Raw genomic sequence first — 21,303 nt, 5'->3', positions numbered from 1 at the left:
CCCCCCCCCACCAACCCCATCTGAAACTCATTCTCAACCCTGATCCAAGCTCTTTTGTAACTCATAGACAGCATCCCCCATACAGGTGGGAGCCCAGATCTCCCCTCTGTGTGACTGAGCAGAAGTCAAGGGCAAGAGCTAAAGGTAACTCATTCCTCCCATCAGAGGTAAAAGGTCCCTCAGACTTGCATAGCATCTCCTAGCTCTAGAGCTGGGCACTTCTGCCTTGCTGTTTCCATCAACATTTGCAGGTTCCCATTTGGGCCAACTCTGCCATGTCCACCAGGAAAAAAAAACCCACAGTTGTTGCCTATGAGCTAGTTGGTAACTGAAAGATCCTGTTGTGGCCTTGGCCACCAGACAGAACAAGTAGTATATAGACATCCATATACATAAAATTAAAATAGAATGACATGAGAGTGTGAAAGAGTCTACTCTAATTGCTTTTAGATGAGAATAAAGGGGCTAAAGTGAAGATAGGAGGCTAGCCAGAAACTTCTGAATTAAGTGGAGGGGGCTTGGCAGTGGCAGTACTTACCTCAAGGTAGGAGACACTTTGTCCAGTGTCCTATGTTAAGAAATAACTGGCAAGGGTGGGGACGGGCACAGATGGAGAGGACAGTTCCCTGCAGGGCCTGGGAGGTCAGGAAAGGAGGAATAGGACAAAGTATGAAAGGGGTAATTATCTCTTCTTTCTCCAAGGGTGCCAGATTGAACCACTGGACTAAGGGCAAAGATGTGTAGAAGAAACGCTTGTAGAGAAGCCCTGTGCAGAACCTGGGCATGTCTGGGGCGTGAACCCTGGTATTGGGAGAAGTGGCATCCTTGAGCTAGAAGGTAGGGATGCAGATGGTTCCTTTATAATCCCCACTTGTGCCTCTCACCTCAGCTCCAAGTAATACTAAGAGCTGACGGTTGGCAGGAAAAGGCAGGGGTGGCAGATTGAGATTGTTTTTAAAAAGATGTGTTTCTACTTTATTTCCAGATGTGATTTTTCCAGCAAGCAAATAAATACAGTGGGAAAGAGGGTAAGGTTCAGCCGGGCGGTGGTGGCACACGCCTTTAATCCCAGCACTTGGGAGGAGAGGCAGGGGGATTTCTGAGTTCGAGGCCAGCCTGGTCTACAGAGTGAGTTCCAGGACAGCCAGAGCTACACAGAGAAACCCTGTCTCGAAAAACAAAAAACAAACAAACAAAAAAAAGAGGGTAGGGCTCATTATAAGTTAGAATGAAGCAGATGGGGCAGTAGGCACTCTAGATAGCCTTGTTGACCCCCTTTTCAGTAACTGCTAGGTACTTTGGTGGTTGATCCTGCTCACTGTTCTATAAGTTGGCAGGTCTCAGGTAATCACTGTGGCCCTAGTTCACAGGTCAGTCACTTTGTACTCCACCAAGGCAGCGACCTGCTGCAGGCGGCAAGCCAGCTGCATCTTCTGGGCCACAGGGTCCTCCTCCAGGGCACTGATAATCTGTCAGGACAGCAGAGTGTACCTGCTTGAAATCCCACCCTTCTGCCCATCAGCTGAGGGATCTCAACAAGGGCCTGGGGCAATAGAATAGGGGTTCTGCTCTAGGTCTGCCCAGGGAGGCCTGGGTGAAAACCAAAACCATTTCCCAACCTGGGCCCTTTCAGCACAAGATGGCTCCCATCCTTTCTTCCCTCTATCTGGATTGGGCCACCCCAACTATCACCCCTAACACTGTCAGGAAGGTTCTGTGAGCCATTGTCTTGGATATACCTCCTCCAAGTGCCTACCCTCTCCCCTTCTGGCCTCACCTGGTCATAATACCTGTGGATGTGGTTGTAAAGTTCTCGAAGAGCCTCCAGACAGTGGGGAGCAGAGGTATAATTCTATGGGTAGCATGTTGGACAGTGAGTCCCTTATCTTAGATCTTAAGACCCAAGGCTCTCCACTTCTGCTAGCCAGTTACTTTCCCCCTAAATGTGGAGGACTGGGTCCCTTGGGCCATGTCTCACCCCAGAAAGCTCAGCCAGAGCTGAGTTCATCTCTTGATAGCTTGCTGGAGAGCTCTGGCGAATGTCCGAATAGTACCTGGAGAAGTCAACAGGGTTAGGGACCTGCCTCTCTGATCCCCAACCCCAACGTCTCTGATACTTACTTTTCCACCATCTGCTTGTAGCGAGGGATCTCCCGGGCGTAGAGCAGTTTGTTCACTGGGGAATCCTACTCCAGGTAGAGGAGGTGAAAGGTATAAACAGGGAGGTAGCAGAACCACATACGCTACCTTCATGATGCCATCCCTCTCAGCACCCAGGCTCTGCACTGGGTTTCCCCACAAACTCTTCTATTTGCCTCTGGTGTCCTGCTTCTGCCCTCACCCGGCCCACTTTATGCTCCGAGACCATGCAGGAATCGATGAAGGTCTGTGCAATGACAGTCAAGATGGCATCCTCGTTGTCTGACACTCGTACATCAAAGATGAGCTGTGGATTCTTCAAGGCATTCACCCAGAATCGCAGCAGTAGGCTAAAGGCACAGGTCAGGTGTGGGGATGAGGCCTGACCTGCCATTGTGGCCTCTTTCCCTTGTATTCCAGCTCCCTACTCCTCCACATGGATGCCTCTCCTGGAGCTGGGGACCTAGGCAGCAGTGAACTCAGGCTTTGTTTTCCATGGGAAGTTGTCCTCATGGCCCAAGTGATCTGAACCTGGACCCTCCTACTATTAGTCTAGGCTGTAGAGTGAGAGCAGAAACTCAGGGTGGTACTATAAAGTCTGGATTCCTATCCTGGACCTGCTACCCTGTCATAATGACCTTGTCCCTCTAAAATTCAGTAGACCACCCACACAGTGGGAAGGAGAGAGGTCAACAGGAAAGGTACCTATTTGTCTTCCAAATGTGCAGGGTCTCTGGATCTTCAATGCCATGTTTCTCTGCCAGCTCATCCAGGAAGTCAAATAGGTACTTAACAGCAATAGGCACAGGCCGATTCATGCTAAGAATAGCCTGGAAGGTGTCATCCACAAACTTCTGCAGGGTACCCTGTAGGCGGGTTATGAGGACCATGTGAAGGCAAGATGAAAAGGGGGCTACCCCCTGCCTCATCAGAACTACACCTCCTCCCAAGCTCAGTCACAATTTCTTGACAATCCTGCTCCATTGCCTGACTACTCTGGCCACACCAACCTTCATTGAAAGTAAGCGAGTAAGATAGATTTCAGGAATGGCTTTGGCTCGTGCCCGTTCTCGTTCTCGTTCCCGGAGGCTGCTGCGCCGCACTTTGGCCCCTTCTATCTCCTCAGTGGCTTTTACTAGGTGCCAGAGCCGAACTCCATCTTCTTCACCATCTTCCAGCATGGGAGTGTCTAAGAGTACAGAAGCTTAACCTCTGTCTTGTGCTCCTGCCCTCAACATGCAACCAAAGATACACAACCCACACTTCTCTTGGAATGGAGTAAGGAAAGAACAAGGAGGGAGAAGGTAGGGAACAAGAGAGAAATGGCTCAGGAACTTGCTCAGCCTAATACCCTATGTTTCCAGAACTTCCACATCTTGGTTCAGCCTGGAGATTGGCTATCCCACTGGCAAGGAGGGGTAGGGAACCTAGATGAGGCAGATAGACTGGACAGGACTTCTGCTGGCACAGCCTGGGGCTCTAGTGAATCTAACCCTGGGCTACCTGAGATGTGCTGGGGCTCCTGGCAGATGGAAATATCTGGACCAAGGGACTCACTCTCTCCAGAAGGGCAGCCAGTCTGGCCCAGACTCTGGGAGACAGTGCCACCATTGTGCAGCTGAGGAATGAGTACCACTGTTGCTCCATCTGGGACCTGAAGGTGGGGAATGATCACAGATTGATCCTAGAGGCATCCCCTAACCCATCCACCTTGTCCTGTTGCCACCCACTAGTACCTTGTAGTGTTGTAGGGTGTTGAGTCTCTTCCAGTGGTTTTGAGTCACAGAGGTCAAGTCCTCATCTGACAGGGTTAGGTGACCAGCTAGGCCTGAGCGCCACTCTGGAGGGACCCAAAGAAGCCCATAAGCACACAGCCTACTTTCTGAGTTCCTCATTAGCAGTAGCTGAACAGCTACAGGTGTGGGAGGAGGGAGCAGGGTGTAAGGCTGGCTTTCTTACCAAGGTCTAGGGAATGCACTGAAGGCCTCTGGGAGAAGGGGGTTCCCTTGTAGATTTGATCCAACACCTTCTCCTTGACTTGGGTGATGGTGTCTGTATCAAGCACCCGGGCTGGCACTCGATGCACTTCACTGTTTCCTGCTGCCCCACCAGCTCCTGGTCCCACCAGTGCCATCAGGGTTAGGGGCTGGAACTCCACATCCTCTCGTAGCAGGTGGCTATCATTCAGAGTTCGTTTTGCCTTGCCTGTCACAGCATCCACAGGGCCCTTGTCCACCTGGTACTTGATGGCTCGGAAGAGCATGTACAGTGGCTCGCCAGCTACTTCCTACAACCAGTAAGATGGCCACCCATTGGTCACAAGACTAGTGGATCCAGCAAGGTCCAATACAGGGCATGGTGAGACTGGGAGGGGCAGCTAGCAGCCTATAGCAAGGATGAGCAAAGGCCAGCCAGCTATCACAGCCCCCTGGGCTGGGCCCCAAGCCCTTTTTGTTCCTGCTTAACAGTCAGATAGAGAAGGGGCACAATACCTTCCTTTTCCAGCACTCTCTTGTCTTGGACCTCTCATAGGTCCATTGAGCAAAGAAAAGAATCTATCTCATGACCTTCATTTGATGGCCCACCCTGGGTCTTAGCCAGGGGTCCTGGGGTGATTTGTATATCAGTTATGGGACCACAACCAGGCAGAAGCTCCTAAATGTTGTTCAGTGTTCCTCACCTTCAAGAAGGCGTAGAGACAGATAGATAGCCAATTGGTGAGCAGCTTCTCTACCATGGTCTCTGTCCTGTATGGAAGAAGCCCCAAGGTCCTGGTGAGGATAGTTCTCAAATCTTCTCTGACCCCACTCCTGGAGTTCCTGGCTCCTGACCTCAGGGCCTGATCCCACACCACCTGTATTGTCAATGGGTCAGAGGTAAGCCCCCGCCTCTGCCCCCACATTCAGGTTAAGGCCAACCTGCGTAACATGAGCTTGGGGTTCTTGTGTACATAATGGGATGCTAGGTCACCAAGCAGAGTTCTCATGATGTCAGTCAAATACTCAAGCTTGCTGTGCAGAGCCAGAGAAAGTAGTGAGGCCACGTGGCAGCGGTCCCTCTGGGAGAAGCTTGGCTGCTCCTCTAAGGTGTGGATGAGCTAGACAGGGAGTTGGTAGTCATTCTCCAAAGCACCACACCCTCCCTCTTTCTGTGGCCATGTTTCTACCTGGGTCTGGCCAGTCCCCAGCCCCACCTCCCTACCAGCTTAGACTCCCGGGACTGCCCTGCCTGTCCCCACCATCCATGTGGCTCTCACTGTGAGAAGGAAGAGCTTGCTGTTGAGCAAATTGGAGAGTTGTGTAAGACCCTGGCACACGGTGACACTGTGACCCTCTTCCCCAGGCCCCTCGAGCCCTGGCTGTAGTGGGCAGCCAACATGGCCGGGGAAGAAGGCACGCTCAGCATATGTTCGGTAATCCAGGAAGGGAATCCCACTGGCCTCTAGGTCACTGGTGAGGTCTGTCATCTCAGTCATCAGGTCTGCAGGCCAGGACCCATCAAGATGTAGGTTTAGGCCTGGTAGATGCCCTGTCCTCCCACCTGTATCCACACACACACCTGTGAACTCCTTGCGGCACTGGTCACCCACACCAGTCTCCAGGTTCTCCAACTGTACCAGCACCTTCTGATAGTCTCGCAAGGCCTGCTTGCTCTTGTGCCTGGAGCAAGAGGCCAGACATAGCCACAGGCCCAGACCAGGATGGCCACTGGCCTAGGGCCTGCCATGGGAAATTTGCCCATACGTACTGATGAGGGGGCATCCTCACCTGTACATGAGGGTGAGGAGGAGCACTGCAGCAATCAGCATGGCAGCACCCATGCCCAGGCCCATCTGGGCCTCCACAGGAAAGGTGGATATCATGGACTCGGCTTCATACTGGACAGGGCCTAGAGCCAGGCGCACGTTGCCCATCTGCACCTGGAAGAGCAGGGCTCCTGAGCATGGACCTGCAGCACACAGCCCATCCACCAGGGCCGCACACTCACCACAAACTGTGGCAGGATGCCTGAACCATTGGTGGGCTGAGGGGCTTGCTGTGGTGGCTCACAGTACAAGTGAGTAAGCGTGAGCGTCTTCACCAGGCACTCTCCATCTCCAATATGCACCTGCACCTCCTCCTTGCTGATCCCCAGATTGAGGCCTTCACCCTGGGACACATAGCAGGAGCCTGAGCCTGTGGGACCCTGACCCTATACCATCCTCCTCAGGATGGTGAGTGCCCAGGCAGTGCCTGGCTGGTGGCACACTTACCTCCACATCCAGGACATGGCCTGGCTTGAGGCGGTAGGGGTGAGTAATCCCCTCATGACTGAGTGGAGCCAGGCGAGGGTTAGGCTGGTATAGGAATCCCTGGCCCCCACTAGCACTGGCAAAGTCTACTTGTATGTTGTCTAGGGCAAAGAAGACTCGCTTTGGGAGGGCCCCATCTGGCACCGCTGGACTGTGGCACAGGAGGAGGCTGGATGAGTTGACAGAGCAGAGGGTAGAGCACTGGGGGTGGGGGGAGGCGCAGGGATGCAGATCAGTGAGTGGTCTTGGTGACCTCCCTTGCCCCCTCACTAATCATTCCCTGTGGATGGCACCATTCTCTGCTAGAGGTGGTAGGAGACTCACCTGTAGCAAGCCACTCTCAAGACGGATACAAGCCTGAGGATCTGCAGCAGGGGCACCACAGCTCCTTCTTGGGTTCACATCCTGGGCCTGGACCCCCAAAGCCTTCATTTTGGGCTCATCCTCCAGCCACACAGACAGCAAGGGCTGCCACACAACATCTAAGCCTGTACCCCTGACTCGAATCACTCGTCCACCTCTGTACCAGGTTTGAAGTCAAAAGAGTTAAGAGGATCTTAGGTAGTTCAGCCCTAATACCCCATCTTTCAAGTGGTTCACTGTGGGTTGGCTAAGAACTCACCCCCGGAAGCTGACACTAGGCTCTGCTTCTACCAGTTGGGGGTTGGCAGTATATCGAAAAGGGGTGGTGAGCAGTTTGCGTTCAACATGGCCAAAGAGTACGAGGACCACTGCTTCACCTGGTTCTGTCTGGGGCATGGTGTGGCATATGATGGCTTCAGGACACACAGGCTCCTGGCTGTGGAAGAGGGGATATGTTCTCACTTTGGGCTCAGCCCTAGTGAGGGGTCCAGTCCTCTAGAAAGAGGCCCACTTGCTTCCCCCAGCAGGAGGAGAGGTTACTAGGGATAGGCATGGTACCACTTCTCTTAAGAATTTCAAGCCTTGAATCCACTGCCCCATTGTATAAGAGGGTCGGTCCTCCAGCTGAGTGGCCAGGGCTGGAATAGTTGAGCTGAGTTGGATACTCACATAGGGCAAGGTTGGTCACCCACAAAGGCACTGACGTTGCCTCCTGTCTGGAGATACTGGCCATGGATGGTGAGCTGGGTGCCCCCTGCCTGGGGGCCCCACTGAGGATTTAAGCTTAGCAGGACAGGGTCCTAGGAAACAGGGTAAGCTAGAGTAGACACAGAGCCCATCCTCAAGGCCCTCCAGCATTGAGGTACAGGCCCACTCATTGGTCTCTAGAGTCAGGGGTCTCAGTCAACTGCATCTTCCTTCATGAAGGGCACATATTTCTTCTTCAGTTTTATATAGGTTAGCTTCCCTCCTGTTTACCTCCTTGCTATTACCTTCTCCCTCCTGAGCAGTTTACACCTGGGGCCTCCCAAGCTCTAAGTTCTAGGGTCCAGTCACCAGTTTGGGACACTGTAGCAGAACTTGTCCTAACCCACCTCTGCCTTCTACTTTCACCCTGGGCTTTCCACTCCAGAGTGGTCTATGTGCCAAGGGCTCAGGCTAGCATCTGAGGATATACCTTCTTTCTCCTCATCCCTTACCAGGGTTGCAACAAGTTGTGTGTTCTTCTACCTGGCTATCTGCTGTTCTTGTTTCTGCACTGCCTGCCTACCTCCTGGATAGCTGCCAGTGACAGTGTTCTTGTCATCACAACACTGACCCCAGCCTGCTCTCCACTGAGATCATGTGGCTTACTTCTTGGAAACAGCAGCAGTGCTTCCTGCTCCCCTCTGGATCCAATTTGACATCTTTATATACTCTTCCTTCCCACCTTAGGGAGTTACTGACCTGGTAGGTGAAGTGCTGGGTTGAGATGCCAGGAGGACGACTCTTAATGGCCACTTGGACTGGCCCAGCAGTGCCATTGGGAGCAGGAGATGTCACACATACAATCCTAGTGAATCAAAGTGTGGTAGCTGCTCAAGCCCTGTGGGAGCCTAGAGCAGCCTGTTAGGAGCTGCCTGTAGCTTGTTCTTCCTCTGCTGCCTCTTTCCCTTTTGTGAGACCCAGGGCCTCACATTTCTTGGCTGAAAGCTTTCACTGTTTCTGGGTGACCAGTTTCTGAAGGCCTACCCTGGATAGCATCCCTCTCCTCTCCAGCCTGTCGAGGAGCCTCACCGTGCAGAGATGCGGTAAAGAGAAGGGTCAGGGTTGCAAGGCTGGCCAGCCACAGTCACAGCATTTTGCACATCATTAAAGGTCTGGCCCAGGTTGGAACCCAGGATGGTGATGGCCAAGCCACCTTCTGGGGGACCACTCAGAGGTTCAATCTGTAGCAGAGAAGGATAGCAGATAAGATTCTCCAAACCTACATTTCACTCTACAGTAGTGGTGCCCAGTTTGCCAACTACTGGAAAATGTCTAGACCAAACTACTAGGGATTGGGAATCTGAAGCAAGTGGCTTGACATGAGGGAATATCAGACAGTAGAGGCAACATGGGGCGAGTATCAAACAGTGGAGACAAGGACCTTGGGGGGGGGGAAGCTAGAGTCTACAGGGGCAGAGTCTCACCACATCAATGCTGGGTATAGGGCATAGCTGTTCCACAGCACCTGGTGGGCACAGTGGCCCATAGCGGCAGGCAGGCTGGCCATCCCCACACCACAAACAGTTCAGGCTCCCATTGGCTGCCTGGCAGTGGCTACAGTCAGGGTGACCCATGGCACAGTCATATAGAGTCACTAGGGAAGGTGGAACAGCATGCTGAGCCACTGCTCCTGAGCTACACATCCTGCCCCCTACCTGCCTTGTCACCTCAGGGCTCACCATGAAGATCACCGGTGTTGTCCAGCCGCTGGATCTCACCTCTGGTTACATAGATGGGCACTGGGAGCTCCCACTGAGACATAGAGGGGTGGAACTGCGGGCAGAGGGCAGGGGTCAGGCTTGACCCCTGACTTGGGATACCTCTGCCCCCTGCTGCCTTAGAATGGTTGTGATAGTCTTTTGTATCTCTAAACAGAGGGACAGAGGCTGCAGGCACACTTCTCTTGGCATAGGGTAGGCTTTTGTAACTAATGGTAAGAGGAAGAGGGACTGGGCAGAGCTCTCTCTCTCTCTCTCTCTCTCTCTCTCTCTCTCTGTGTGTGTGTGTGTGTGTGTGTGTGTGTGTGTGTGTGTGTGTGTGTTCATTTGAGTAGATGGGGGCTGCCCAAGACACCAAGCAGCCTTTTACCTGCTGGGCCTGGCAGTGAATGAGGCCAGAGTCCCTGGATGTCTCCTCTAGGGAGGCAGGTAGCTTTTGCAGTTTTCCAGGCAGCTCTAGCCAGCAGTAGTACAAGGCAGGCAGACCCTAGAAGATGCAGATGTCATAATGTTAGTCTTGTGGACACTATCTAGTCTTCCATCATTCCCCCATCCACCTGACTACTCACTCGGAAATAGTGAAGGTTCTGAATGTGCAGGGTCACATGGCTCTCCCAGCCCACAGGCACCAACTGGGGACTTGCTAGACCCTCAACCTGGGGGCAAGCCTCCGGGCCACGAATCAGGATGTCCACCTAGGGAAAGGACAGCCTTAGCTCTTTAAAATTGCATGCGATTACTCCTGGATGGCTCAGGTACTGTCCTGTTGGGGTGGCCTTCTGGATTGATCAGGTACAAGGAGCTTGTATGTCAGTCATACCCACCTCCTGGGCACTGTAGACAGCTTTTTCACCCTTTGGGCAGTGCTCTCCATATACACAGTGGCTACTCTGGGGGCACCAGTGGCACCGCCACAGGCTGCTCACACAAGTGCGGCACCTACAAGGACAGGGGTGTTTTTAGGTTGGGTGCCATCTGGGATTTCCACCCTTACCCATCAGGAGCCAGACCCAGGAACTCACGGGGCAGCCACTTCCAAGGCCTGAACAGCACTGCAGTCATAGAAGGAGAATGTGGTAGAAGCCACTACCACATCCTCAAACATCAGGACCAGGGGCAAGGTGACATGATCTGGAAGGAGACAGTGGTGACAGAGAAGGTCTTGTAGCTCTTTCCACCCTGGGATCCCTACTCAAGCGTCCACTCACCTGAGCCTGGAGGATTAGGTGGTATCTGATCTTGAGGAGGGGTAGCACAGACCACATAGGGCCCTTCCACTTGAGCTAGACTGTTGTAGTCCCCAAAGGCACAGTGGAAGAATTCATCCATGGCCAGGGTGGGCAGCCGAGGAACAGACAAAGTAATCTGTGACACATAAGAGGGATACAGGGAAATGGATCTAGAGCAGAGTGTGTAAGTGTCATGCTGGGGCTGTGGGCAGAGGCAGCTAGGGCAGAAATGGTCAGGAAACAGCTAACACTGTGCTGCCACAGGGAATGGCCACACTAGCTGCAAGACCAGCAGTGTCAGTGCTTCACCTGGCCCTGTTCCTGACGGGGGTGCTGGGCTGGTAGCTGGCTCTGGATGTGAAGGCAGTGGTTGTTTTCATAGCTCCACAGCCACTGGTTTGGCTGGGCCGCCCGTCCACACTCACCCCTCCGAGTACACCTGCCAGGCAGAGGACTCATTGATTCACCTTGTGAGTCTCAGGTTTCCTAGCATGGGGATAGGAGGATGGCCTGGCTGGAACACAGTAAGGAGGAGTGAAAGAAATGTAGGGCTTCGTGGCCAGGTGCAGGTTGTAGCCTTAATTATAAATAAGAGGAAAACACTGGTTTTCTCCCTCCCTCCCTCCCTCCCTCCCTCCCTCCCTCCCTCCTTCCCTCCTTCCTTCTCTCTTTCCCCTCCCTTCCTTCCTTCTCTCCCTTCTTCCTCTCTTCCTTCCTTTCTCCTTCATTCCCCCTCTTCTAACAAGGGTTCGTGTATGCCAGGTGGGCCTGAAACTGTAGCTGGAGGTAACCTTGGATTTCTAGTCTTCCTGCCTCCACCTCCCAAGTGGGATTACAAGTATGTGCCACCATACATGCACCCTGCACCATGCCTAACTTATATGTGCTAGGAGTTGAACCCAGAGTTTTGTGCATGCTAGGCAAACACTCATCTAACTCAGTGATATACCCAGCCTATACTTTAGGTTTCCATAAATGAGTCCTGGGCTGACAGTCCAGGTTGGAAGAAAACCAGAGTGGGCCAAGGAACACCAGCAGCAAGTCATGGGTCCTGGGAGAGATCAAAGGCCTGGTTTGAGGTAAGACTACAGGAGTGAGAGATAAACAGTGATCCAATGATCTGAGATGGTATCAAGGAGCTCAGGAAAAACTGAGCCAAGTTGGCCTCAGCTGCTTCCATGGACGGTTTCTTGGACCCCCAGTGTCTGTTGGTTCAACCCTGGGCCCATGCTCACCTGCCCTGAAGGATGCACCAGCCACACAGTGGGTCCCTGGCCTGGAGGCAGGTAGTGCAGTCAGGAAACTGAGGACAGGCTGCCACAAGTATCCGGTCTACCTGAATGGGCAGTGAGGGAGAGATAAAGGTGGTTACAAAGACGTGGGCCTCTTGTCTAAGACCTCTTGTCTAAGACCTCTTGTCTAGCCTCAGAGACAGGCCTTACCTGCTGGGCGGTTAGGACATAGAGGTGGTCTCCACTGTTGTCTACCAGCAGGTCTGGACTGATGGCTGAGCCGGGGGGCCCCACTTGCTGGGAATGGTATACCTGGCCATGGGAGCTGTTTAGAAAGACCTGGGTAGGGGCACAAAAATAAAACTGGGCCACCCTGCCAAGCCAAGGCCACTTCTATTGTTGGCTTAAAGCTGGCCATTGAAGGCACATGCTTTCCTGGGTCCTTTAGATGGACATAAAGACTCTCAGGAAGTAGTCTTGTTACCTCAGAGCCAGACATCCCCTCCTGATAGGCCATTAAGGTATAAACATGTTACTTTCTCCCATTCAGGACCCTCAAGGTTAAGCCATTCTCCAGGAAGTAACAAGGCTGGGACAACAGAAGAGCCCTGACTAAGGCTCTTGAATACCAGACCATTCTACCACATGGAAAGGCAGCTATAAAGACAAAAGGCAGTGTTTTACCTTAGAGAGACTCCTGGGTCCAATCTACTTCTGTGCATCAGATCCTCTGGGCTTACCTACATATCATCCATCCAGCCTCAGCACTGCCCTCATTGGTTAGAGAAGGCACAGGTGCCTGCAGAGGGTCCTAAGTAGTTTCTCATTTGGGAACCAGAGCAGAAGGTGGGTCCTACGAAATGCCCATGTGCAGTGAGGCTTTCTGACCCACAGTGGTACACAGCTGAGAGATGGAGTTATCCTGAGGCTTTCCTGAACCACATATAGCAGAGCTACCAGGCCTAGCCTGAAAGTGTAAAGGCCATCTAAAACCCCAAAACCACTCCCATTGGTCAGGATCTCACCTTATGTAGCTGGCCCTGGGTATCTCCCAAGAAGGCTATCATATGACCATCTGTCTGGAGAGCAGCAACTGCACTGATGGGCTGTCCCAGCTGCAGCAGAGGCTGGGCCTCAAGGGGTTGGCGGCCTGCGATGGGACTGGGGGTGTGTTCATCACCACAGGGGTATGACTCAGGGGAATCCTAGATAGGCAAGGTGTAGAGAATCAGTTCTCAGGAGGTGGTGGGTAGGCATTCCCCTGGGAGCAGAGGATACCCCACAGCCAGTGAGAAAGGAGTTGGGAGGAATTGAAAAGCTGCGAGCAGATCAGAGCTTTGAGATAGAGCCATCTGCTACCTATTGATATACTCAGCTAAGAGGTGAACCTGTAGCTAGCTATTCCTGGAGAGTACTCTGTCCCAAATCACAGAGGGAGAGGGCTGACAAAGCAGGATAAGACACAGAAAGTAAAGATAGAACCCCCAGTCAAAATTTAGGAGCCAGGCTCTCACCACTCACAGGAGGCAGAGTGACGCAACGGGACGTGACACCATACTCCACAGTGGCTTCTTCCAGGCCGCTGGGACCCTGACCACCAGTAGTATAGCAAAGTCGCCTGGCTTGTTCCATACTCCTGTCCAGGTCAGCTAAGGGAAAGGCACACAGGGCCGCCTGTGCCTGACTTGTGCCTGCTGAAAATGCACCTAACAAGGTGTCTGGAGCAAGGAAGGCAGCCTGGATAAGGCCCTGGCCATGGCAGGTAAGGGGCACTTCCACATAGGAATAAAGGTTGACATCTCCAAGGCAGACACGAGCTACATAGGAGCGATACTCAGCCTGGGCCCGAGCCCCACGGCGACGGAAGACAAAGTAGGCAGAATGAGCATCAGAAAAAGCCCCTACATAGCTATTGTTATAGTCTGAAAAGTCACCCACCACAAGTCTTCCCAGACCTTCACTGGAGAAAGGCTGTGGCCCAGTCAGCTGGCGCACAGTTAGGGGTGGCACTCCTGCTGACAGCTTGCCTGCCAGGCCTCTGGCCACCAGCAGGAGGTCTCGACCTGGCAAGGGCACCACTAGGCCTACTGTGGTCACTCCCAGGGTATTGGCAGCCACAAACTGCCCATCACCAGGGTCCTCAGCCTGGTACAGCACTTGAGTCACATCCCCAAGGCGCCGCTTCTCACATACACCCTGCCTCACTTGCCCACAAGCCACCAGCTCCTGTGTCCTGCCGCTCACCAGCAAGAGCTGGTTGGCATTATCGGTGAGCTGGGCCTGTGGGCACTCAGCCAGGTCACGGAAAGGCACGCAATCAGGACTGTCAACGACAGGGCCAGTGATAGCCACAGACTCCATCTTCAGCTCAGGGCTGAGCTGGAAGAGGTGATTCACTGCACCCACGTAGAGTTTGCCCTGGTCTGGTGCCAGCACCAGGTGGTTGAAGCTGGTGTTTGGTACAGAGAAGCGATGGGCCCTGGTTAAGGGCAGCAGCAGCAGGAGCAGCAGCAGAAGGTGGAGGCTGAAGAGAGACCAGGGAGCCATCACAGGAGCCTGGAGGAAGTCAGTCAGCTGACCTGATGGGAGAATGCTGAAGATGCTTCATTCTTCAACAGGCAGAAGTGGGTAAGAGAGAAAATGGGAGCTAAACTAGGAAAGGGACATGGCCAGAGGAAGGCAAAAGAGGCTAGAGAGACAGGGGAGGGAGGGGAGGAAGAGAGAGAAAGAGAGAAAGGGTGGGGGGTGCTCAGAGGGAGGCATTCAGGAAAAAGAAAGGACAAAGAAAGTGTCCTAGAGATGGAGAAAGAGACAGGATGGTGATGAGGGCACACACAAGGAAAAAATTCTTTCATCTTCTGCTTTATATGTATGTAGACTAGAAAGAGGACAGATCCTGAGAAGCCACATGGGCATAACAGAGGGATTCTGAGTGACAGAGGCAGAAAAAGGGAGCCATGTCTGAAAGGCAACTAGATATGGTTACCTAGACAAAAAGGCATGATGATAAGAGAAGCCAGATCATCATGTGTAAAGACAGAATACCCATGACAAAAGGGACAGGGACAGAAAACCTACTCTATGTAGTCAGAACCAGCTTCATACAGGAACCTTCACTAACTAGACAAGACATCCAAGAAGAGCTTTGGCTTCCAGCCAAGATGCAGCCAGACATAGGATAGGCACAGTACCCCCAAAACAGTAATGAATAGGTGGCCAGGGACAGAGCTTTAGACCACCACTAGGTGGTCAGTGTAGGGGTGGCAGGAGAGCTTTGTGCCAGCCTGGAGGGTTCTAGGGGAACTCTGAAGCACTAGGAGGCAGGGAGCTCAGGGTACAAGAGTGATGAACCCCAGCAGCTAGAGTCTGTGGAAACCTAGTTCTAGAAGGGTTCTCAGCGTAGGAACTCTGATGAGGAGAGCCATGAGAGAAAGGTCAGAGGGGGAAAGAAGCAGGACAGGTAGCTCCAGGTGTGAGCAGAGGGGACCCTGAGTCTGAGGCACTGAGGACAGGTGCCAGTCCCCAGCTCTCTTCCAAAAGCAGTCAGCAGCAGCCACTGACCAACTGCCTAATTAGGTGACATTCAGATAGATTTAACCCTGAGTAGAACTCTAGAAAGAGGGTAGGAACTGGTGATAGATCCTGAATTCATTTGGGATCTGCACAGTTAGTCATGTGGGTATGTGCCAGCCAGGAGCCACCCACTGCTACTCAGAAAGACCCCAAGTCCCTTTATCTTGAGAGCACAGACAGGAAAGACATTTTCCTCTAGTGCCCGTGTATCTCTGTGACAGAGTTGGGTTTGTGTAATGGAGGAGATGGGAATTGTTAGCCAAGAAGGCAGAGAAGATAGAAGCTCCCTGCAAGACTGCTCTGTGCCCTAGTCCAGGCAAATTTATCCTTCTCTGAATCTCTTAAGGACACCTTTGGGGACATAGGGCCCAGACACTTACCACCACTACGGAGTGTAGAAATGGGGGTCTCCTCACATCAGCTGCCTCAGGGCAGTGGCGACGGGCACAAGATGGCTGTGGAGGGCATTGTACTGAGTGGGAGGGAGACAGTTGAGGCTCAGCCCCATTCATGGTGGCCTTGGGGGAGGAAGGAGGCAGGGGAGGGGGCAAGGGCCTGGAGACCGGGCTCCACCACAGCTGGCAGCTTTGTTAATAGTGGCCTGGCCAAGGCAGCCCTGCCTCCACCCCAACAATGTCCCCTCTGTCTAGAGGCCCAGGCCAGGGACCTGCTATCTGGTGTTCTTGCCCCCACTCTGGCTGTTCTAACCAGGGAGCTTCCTGCCACTACCCATCTCCAGGGAGGAAACTCCCTGGGATGTAGAGACAAAGGGACAGGGTTTCCTTGATCCAATTTTCCCCATGTGGTTCACAACTACTGTGCTAGTGTAGAGTGCTCCCTCCCTGAGTTTCTCTGGGTCCCTGTAAAGAGCACAGGATAGTCCTTAAGCCCCCACCACAGGGCCAAAGGCACTGAGTCCCTGAAATGTCAGCTTCAGCCTCAATAGCTTTGGTCCTGGCTGAAGTGCCAGTCCCAGCTGTCAATGCCTGCCTTTGTCCAGGCTAGGGCAGAGGAGGCACTGACAAAGACAGCTCATGAAGAAGACCTTCTCTCCCGCCTACTGGCCTGAGAGAAGATTATCCCCACCCAGTTCTACCCCCAAGGACTGGCAAAGCTGTGCCAGGTACAAAATGGTAGTGGGGAAAACCAGAAGAGGATAATTCATGGGAGGGGCTAAGGCAGGGAGACCACAGGAGACTTTGTCAGGATTGAGCCCTGGGCTTCAGACATAGGACAGGAAGGTCCTCCCAGGATGGGCCTGGATCCTTCCACTAAAGGAAGGAAAGGGGTGCCAGTAGCGCTGGCTCTCTTGCTGCTCTTGTAGGGCACTTTGGGGCCAACTACCCTAAAGGCCCACTGTACAGGGACATTTTTACTCGATTTAGAGTCTTTGCTATTTCTATAGTTCACAGTACCAGCAAGTTCCAGGGTGAAGTGGCAGGTGGCCCTTGCCATCTGGCTGAGCTGGTTGGTTGACTGTGGGGGTGGGAAACTAAGCAGGCAGCTTCCTTACATTACACCCCATTCCAGGATGGCACCAGCTCTCTCATTTTGGGCCAGAAGTTTGGTTCTTGCTCTCCCAGCTCCACTGCCAACCCCCCTGGGGGACATCATGCTTGCAGGTATCACTCTGCTTTTGCTTGGCTCTAGCTTAGTCAGCCTTACAGACTCTTGCTTCTTCTCCCTGTCCTTAGCAGCCTTGAGGCAGTGTCCTTAGGCCCAGTTGTTCCTGCACATGGTGCCTAAACCAGCCCTAGCTCCTACCTACCTGGTGGGCCACCAGTGATCTGAGTAGCAGCTTCTATTCCAGGAACTGTCCTAGTAGAGCTCTCTTGCCCATCAATGCAATCATGCCCAGCCCAACACATCTCAGCTGGCCTGCCCCTTTGCCCAACAACATAAGGCAGTATTTTGATCCACTTTGCTTGCTTCAGCAGGTGTATGAGAGGACTGGTTGTACGTACACACCTGGAGCTGCTAAAAACAGGTCACCGTCCAAGGTTGGCATTTCCTAGCTTCACACAAAGTGTCCATTGACCATCTAGAGAAAAAGAAAAGGTTAATATACAATGATATTAACACATTTTGTCCTCCCAATGACTCCAAAAGGAGCTTTGGTCATTTCCTCCAGGTGGCAAGGAAAGTTTCACAGCTAGTAAGTGGCAAGGCTAAGAGTTACATATAGAGTTTCAACCTATATCCATCTGGCCATGTGAACTTTTGCGGATATAGAGCAGAGAGGAAACGGGTGACATGCCCTGTTCTGTTGAGGAAACAAGTATTTGTCCTCTTATTGGAGCTTAAGATTGGTGGAGGGTGGGCTGCAAGGATGCAAAGGTCAGCAAATCATGTTCACAGCTGCTGAGCTCCAGAAGTTGAGCTTGCTTTCTAAACAGCTTTGCATTTGTTCAAGTATAAGCAGAGAGCCCTGGAACAGAGAATGTAGGGAGGCCTGGACCAGAGGTGCTATGGCCATGGAAAGAAACAAATACATTACAGATGTGCTTGCTGGTGTAGACATGGGATCTTGAAAGCCTGGTACTGAATAGGTGCAAGTAGCAAAGATGGGAGAATATGGGAGCTCTACCCTAAAATGCCCTTTCTCTATAGCAGTGATAAAGTGCATGAAGATGAGGAATAAAGATGAAGGAGCCGACAAACGGGGGTGGGGGGGTGGGGGGTAGGGGGGTGGGGGGGAGTCGTGGATGGGCCTGGTGCTGTTTGCATTTTGATGTTAATTCCGTTCTCGTGGGAGGGGATGCGGGTGAGGCGTGAGTCACATACTCAGGTGACTTCTTGTAAACCATCCCCTAATGAATAAAGCCAATCACTGGGCGAGTAGGCGGGACTTCCGGGTTGGCTAGAGAAAGAGAAGAGGGGGGGTGGAAGGGGCGAGGGTGAGAGAGGGCTTTTATGGACAGGGATAGCGTGAGGACAAGATGTAATTAGTGTCTCCCTGTTTCAATGGCGGATCCATCAGGATTAGCCACTGGAGGATTTAGATTTAATAAAGCTTACAAGATTAAGATTTTAGTTGTTGTGGCCAGTGGTTGAGTTACCATTGTTTCTGAACTAAGTTTGTGCTGCATTTTCCTTCATATGGCGGCTCGCCTGGGTTCAAGAGAGAAAGTTACTGCAGCAAAGCGTGGGTTTGCTTGATGTGCACCACAAAGGTCTTGGGGGTTTTGAAGCGTGGGGGCTGGTATGGTAGTGACCGGCCAGTGGAAACTTAGTGAGCTGGGTGGAGAGATTTTGGAGCTCTGAGTCAGAGCGTCTCCACGAGATATGAACAAACTGGCCATTGTCCGCCAGTGCATGGCCAGCCAGCCCGCCGGGGCAGAGAGTAGCAGGGCATAGCACAGGAACTTGGTGTCGATTTTTAAATATTTCCCACAATAAGGGAATGGCTTATGAGGCTTTCTGGATTTGAGATGAAAGCTTGGATTAAGGTGACCTGAGTGTTGGTGGTGGCTTATATAGAAAGTTCCAGAGATATATAGTGAGAGTCTATCCAAAAAAAAAAAAAAAAAAAAAGAAAGAAAGAAAGAAAAAGAGGTGGGGGAAGAAGAAGAGGAGGAGAAAAGGAAAGAAAAGGAAGGAGGGAGGATGAAGAGAAAAAAGAAGAAAACACAAACATCTTCAGTTCAGTTTTGAGAATGTCTTTCTTCACGGGTGAAAATGCATCTATGGACAAGCAACCTCATTCTCTGTAAAAGCACATGTGAATGTCCTGCTCAGGCTTCTTCCATGCTCCACCCCACCCCCACCTCTGCAGCAGACAGTAACAAATGCAGCTGGTAACATTAGTGATCTATGCTGAATCCAGGAGCAAACATCTTACACAAAGGAAATTATGTTGCTGCAATCCTGCACATAGCTGGTTCCTTTGCAGATGTGTCACTCTGCTCTATACAAGTCCTCCACAGACCAGCTGTATGCAACTCTTATTAGGGAGGCAGCCTTTACTAGTCTGGTGCCATCTCCTGGTTGTATGCCCAGGTTTCCAGATGTTGGCAAGAGACTCACTGACAGATCAAAAGAAATATGAACTTCCTGCCTCTACCAAATCCCACTAACACTGTACAAATATGATGTCTTCAATACCTCCATTGCACTTGGCATTAATATTTTTTAATTTTATGTATATGGTTGTTTTGCCTGCATGTATGGCTGTACCCAACATTTATGCTTGGTGCATGGAGAGGCCAGAAGAGAGAGCATCAGATCCCCTGGAAGGAGAGTTACAAACAATTGTGGGCTGCCATGTGTGTGCTAGGAACAGAACCTAGGCCCTTTGCAAGAGTAGACAGTACTCTTAACTACTGAGTCATCTCTTCAGCCTCAACATTTAGCACTTTCTTTTTGGAAACAGGGTCTTACTGCATAGCCCTGGTTGGTCTGGGACTTAATCTGTAGATCAGGCTGGCCTCTAACTCACAGAAATCCTCCTGCTTCTGCTTTCTAAGTGCTAGGATAAAAGGTATGTGATACCATACCTGGCAGAGTTGGAGTTTATTCAAGGAATTTAAGTATGGATTTTAAGCACTGGAGTTAAGAGAAAGAATGGCATACAGAAGAGAGTAATCCACACCAGAGATGACTATGTAGTTTGAGGACCAAACCAAGAGCTCTAGGCATGTTGGTAAGCACTCTGTCAAATGAGCTGTGTTCCCAGCCCACTGTTTTTGTGGTTTTCTTTTTTTAAATTTTTATTTCATGTGCATTGGTGTAAGGGTATCAGATCCCCTGAAACTGTGGTTATGGACAGTTGTGAACTACCATGTGGGTAGTGGGGATTGAACTTGGGTCCTCTGGAAGTGCAGCTCTTAACCACTGAGCCGTCTCTCTAGCCCTGTTTTTGTGTTTTTCTTGATCCAGCTGTGTAGCTCAAGCTAGTCTTAAAACTTAGGATCCTTGATCCTCTTGCCTACCTCTTGAATGCTAGGATTATCAAAGTGCCACCAGGCCTAGCTTGACTGCTAGCTTCCAGTTTCTTCATCTTCTTGTTTTTTCTTTCTTTTTTTTTTTATTTGTTTTTTTATTCTTTTTTTTTCTTTTTGTTTTTTGTCATCTTCTTATTCTTTTTTTTTTTTTTTTTTTTTTTTTTTTTTTTTTTTTTTTTAAATTTCAGACAGGGTGCGAGATATATTACTGAGCATGATTTGGTGGTGTATAGGAGAGTACCACAGTGGAAGCCCTCCAGAGGACAGAGCCTGCCATTGGTACAGGGGATCATGATTGGTGATAATACTCGACACCACAGCCACCAGGAATGAGCTGATTCTCAGTGACTATGTCTTCAGTTCGATCTGTCTTCAACCTAGTGAAGCCCTACATCTTTGAGATATGGATCTAGAGGGTAGAGGTGGGAAGGAAAAAGAACTCAGTGAGGAGGACCAGGGCAAGAAAGTGGGAGGAAGGCGCTTAATAACATGACTTACCTTCTGGCAGCCAGACAGCTTGAACTTGACTTCACCTAGGGCCTCAATCTTGTGTTCCTTATTCTGAAGCATGATTCAGGTGGGCTTGACTCCACAAGTGTGAATCCTGACCACTCTGACCTGGGGATTTCCTAAGGCATCATGTGTACCTGTCTGGACCCTAGATTGGGGACAGCATGGAAATCAGAGACTTGAATAACTGCCAGAAAATTGTCTCCAAGTTTCCTTAGGGAAATCCATATAGGTAACAGTGAATTCACCCCCAAGTAGCCTACTGTTTGCATCCATTGCAACAGGGTGAAGTCATCTCCAAGGAGCCTGCTGTTTGCAACCATTCATTGCACAGCAGGACCCCATGAGGAAAGTCCGCTTAATTGTGTGTGTGTGTGGGGTGGTGGTGGTGGTGGTGGTGGTTTTTTGAGACTGAGACAGGGTTTCTCTGTGTAGCCCTGCCTGTCTGGGAACTCATTCTGCAGGCCAGGCTGGCCTTGAACTCAGAGATCTGCCTGCCTCTGTCTCCAGAGTGCTGGAATTAAAGGTGTGTGCCACTACCACTTGGCTTCTATTTAT

The 21,303-nt window shown here is 51.5% G+C and overlaps 1 protein-coding gene and 1 pseudogene across 5 annotated transcripts; both read right to left on the bottom strand.

Moving 5' to 3' along the window:
- Window positions 1–26: 26 nt before the first annotated feature.
- On the bottom strand, window positions 27–15,887 carry Plxnb3 (plexin B3). Of its 5 annotated transcripts, none has more exons than XR_013106065.1 (35): window positions 13,241–14,266; window positions 12,745–12,924; window positions 11,930–12,058; window positions 11,723–11,823; window positions 10,797–10,926; window positions 10,467–10,623; window positions 10,281–10,389; window positions 10,083–10,197; window positions 9,828–9,953; window positions 9,629–9,745; window positions 9,220–9,313; window positions 8,965–9,134; window positions 8,570–8,721; window positions 8,240–8,345; window positions 7,463–7,593; window positions 7,053–7,229; window positions 6,755–6,950; window positions 6,392–6,631; window positions 6,127–6,288; window positions 5,907–6,058; window positions 5,698–5,798; window positions 5,396–5,619; window positions 5,058–5,236; window positions 4,820–4,886; window positions 4,099–4,426; window positions 3,876–3,979; window positions 3,697–3,793; window positions 3,150–3,328; window positions 2,845–3,005; window positions 2,342–2,489; window positions 2,122–2,186; window positions 1,979–2,054; window positions 1,791–1,852; window positions 1,320–1,469; window positions 27–635 (listed from the first exon to the last, which is right to left on the bottom strand). XR_013106065.1 is itself a non-coding variant. In XM_076918943.1 (35 exons), the coding sequence occupies exons 1-34, from the start codon at window positions 14,264–14,266 to the stop codon at window positions 1,365–1,367; spliced, it is 5,679 nt and encodes a 1,892-aa protein (XP_076775058.1). In that variant the 3' UTR covers window positions 27–635; window positions 1,320–1,364. The 5 variants fall into 5 exon arrangements, 4 of the variants coding, with proteins under 4 accessions (XP_076775058.1, XP_076775060.1, XP_034341923.2 ...); XM_076918943.1 differs by having other exon boundaries at window positions 1,778–1,852; XM_076918945.1 differs by lacking the exon at window positions 13,241–14,266 and adding an exon at window positions 15,673–15,887 and having other exon boundaries at window positions 27–1,469; window positions 1,778–1,852.
- Window positions 15,888–20,941: 5,054 nt separating this feature from the next.
- On the bottom strand, window positions 20,942–21,064 carry LOC117695588 (small nucleolar RNA SNORA70; annotated as a pseudogene).
- Between the last annotated feature and the right edge of the window lie 239 nt (window positions 21,065–21,303).

The sequence above is a fragment of the Arvicanthis niloticus genome, chromosome X (genome assembly GCF_011762505.2).
Source record: "Arvicanthis niloticus isolate mArvNil1 chromosome X, mArvNil1.pat.X, whole genome shotgun sequence".
In the NCBI taxonomy this organism is placed as follows: domain Eukaryota; kingdom Metazoa; phylum Chordata; class Mammalia; order Rodentia; family Muridae; genus Arvicanthis; species Arvicanthis niloticus.
This window is presented reverse-complemented; position numbering and strand designations above follow the sequence as displayed.

Bases quoted from the DNA above. Each gene is read 5' to 3' on its own strand.
- Plxnb3 (XM_034486032.2), bottom strand. From the start codon at position 14,266: ATGGCTCCCTGGTCTCTCTTCAGCCTCCACCTTCTGCTGCTGCTCCTG. The intron at 2,490-2,844 runs GTACCTTTCCTG...CTGTGCCTTTAG, and splicing joins CACATTTGGAAGACAAATAG to CCTACTGCTGCGATTCTGGG. The intron at 1,853-1,978 runs GTGAGACATGGC...TGCTACCCATAG, and splicing joins CTCTGGCTGAGCTTTCTGGG to AATTATACCTCTGCTCCCCA.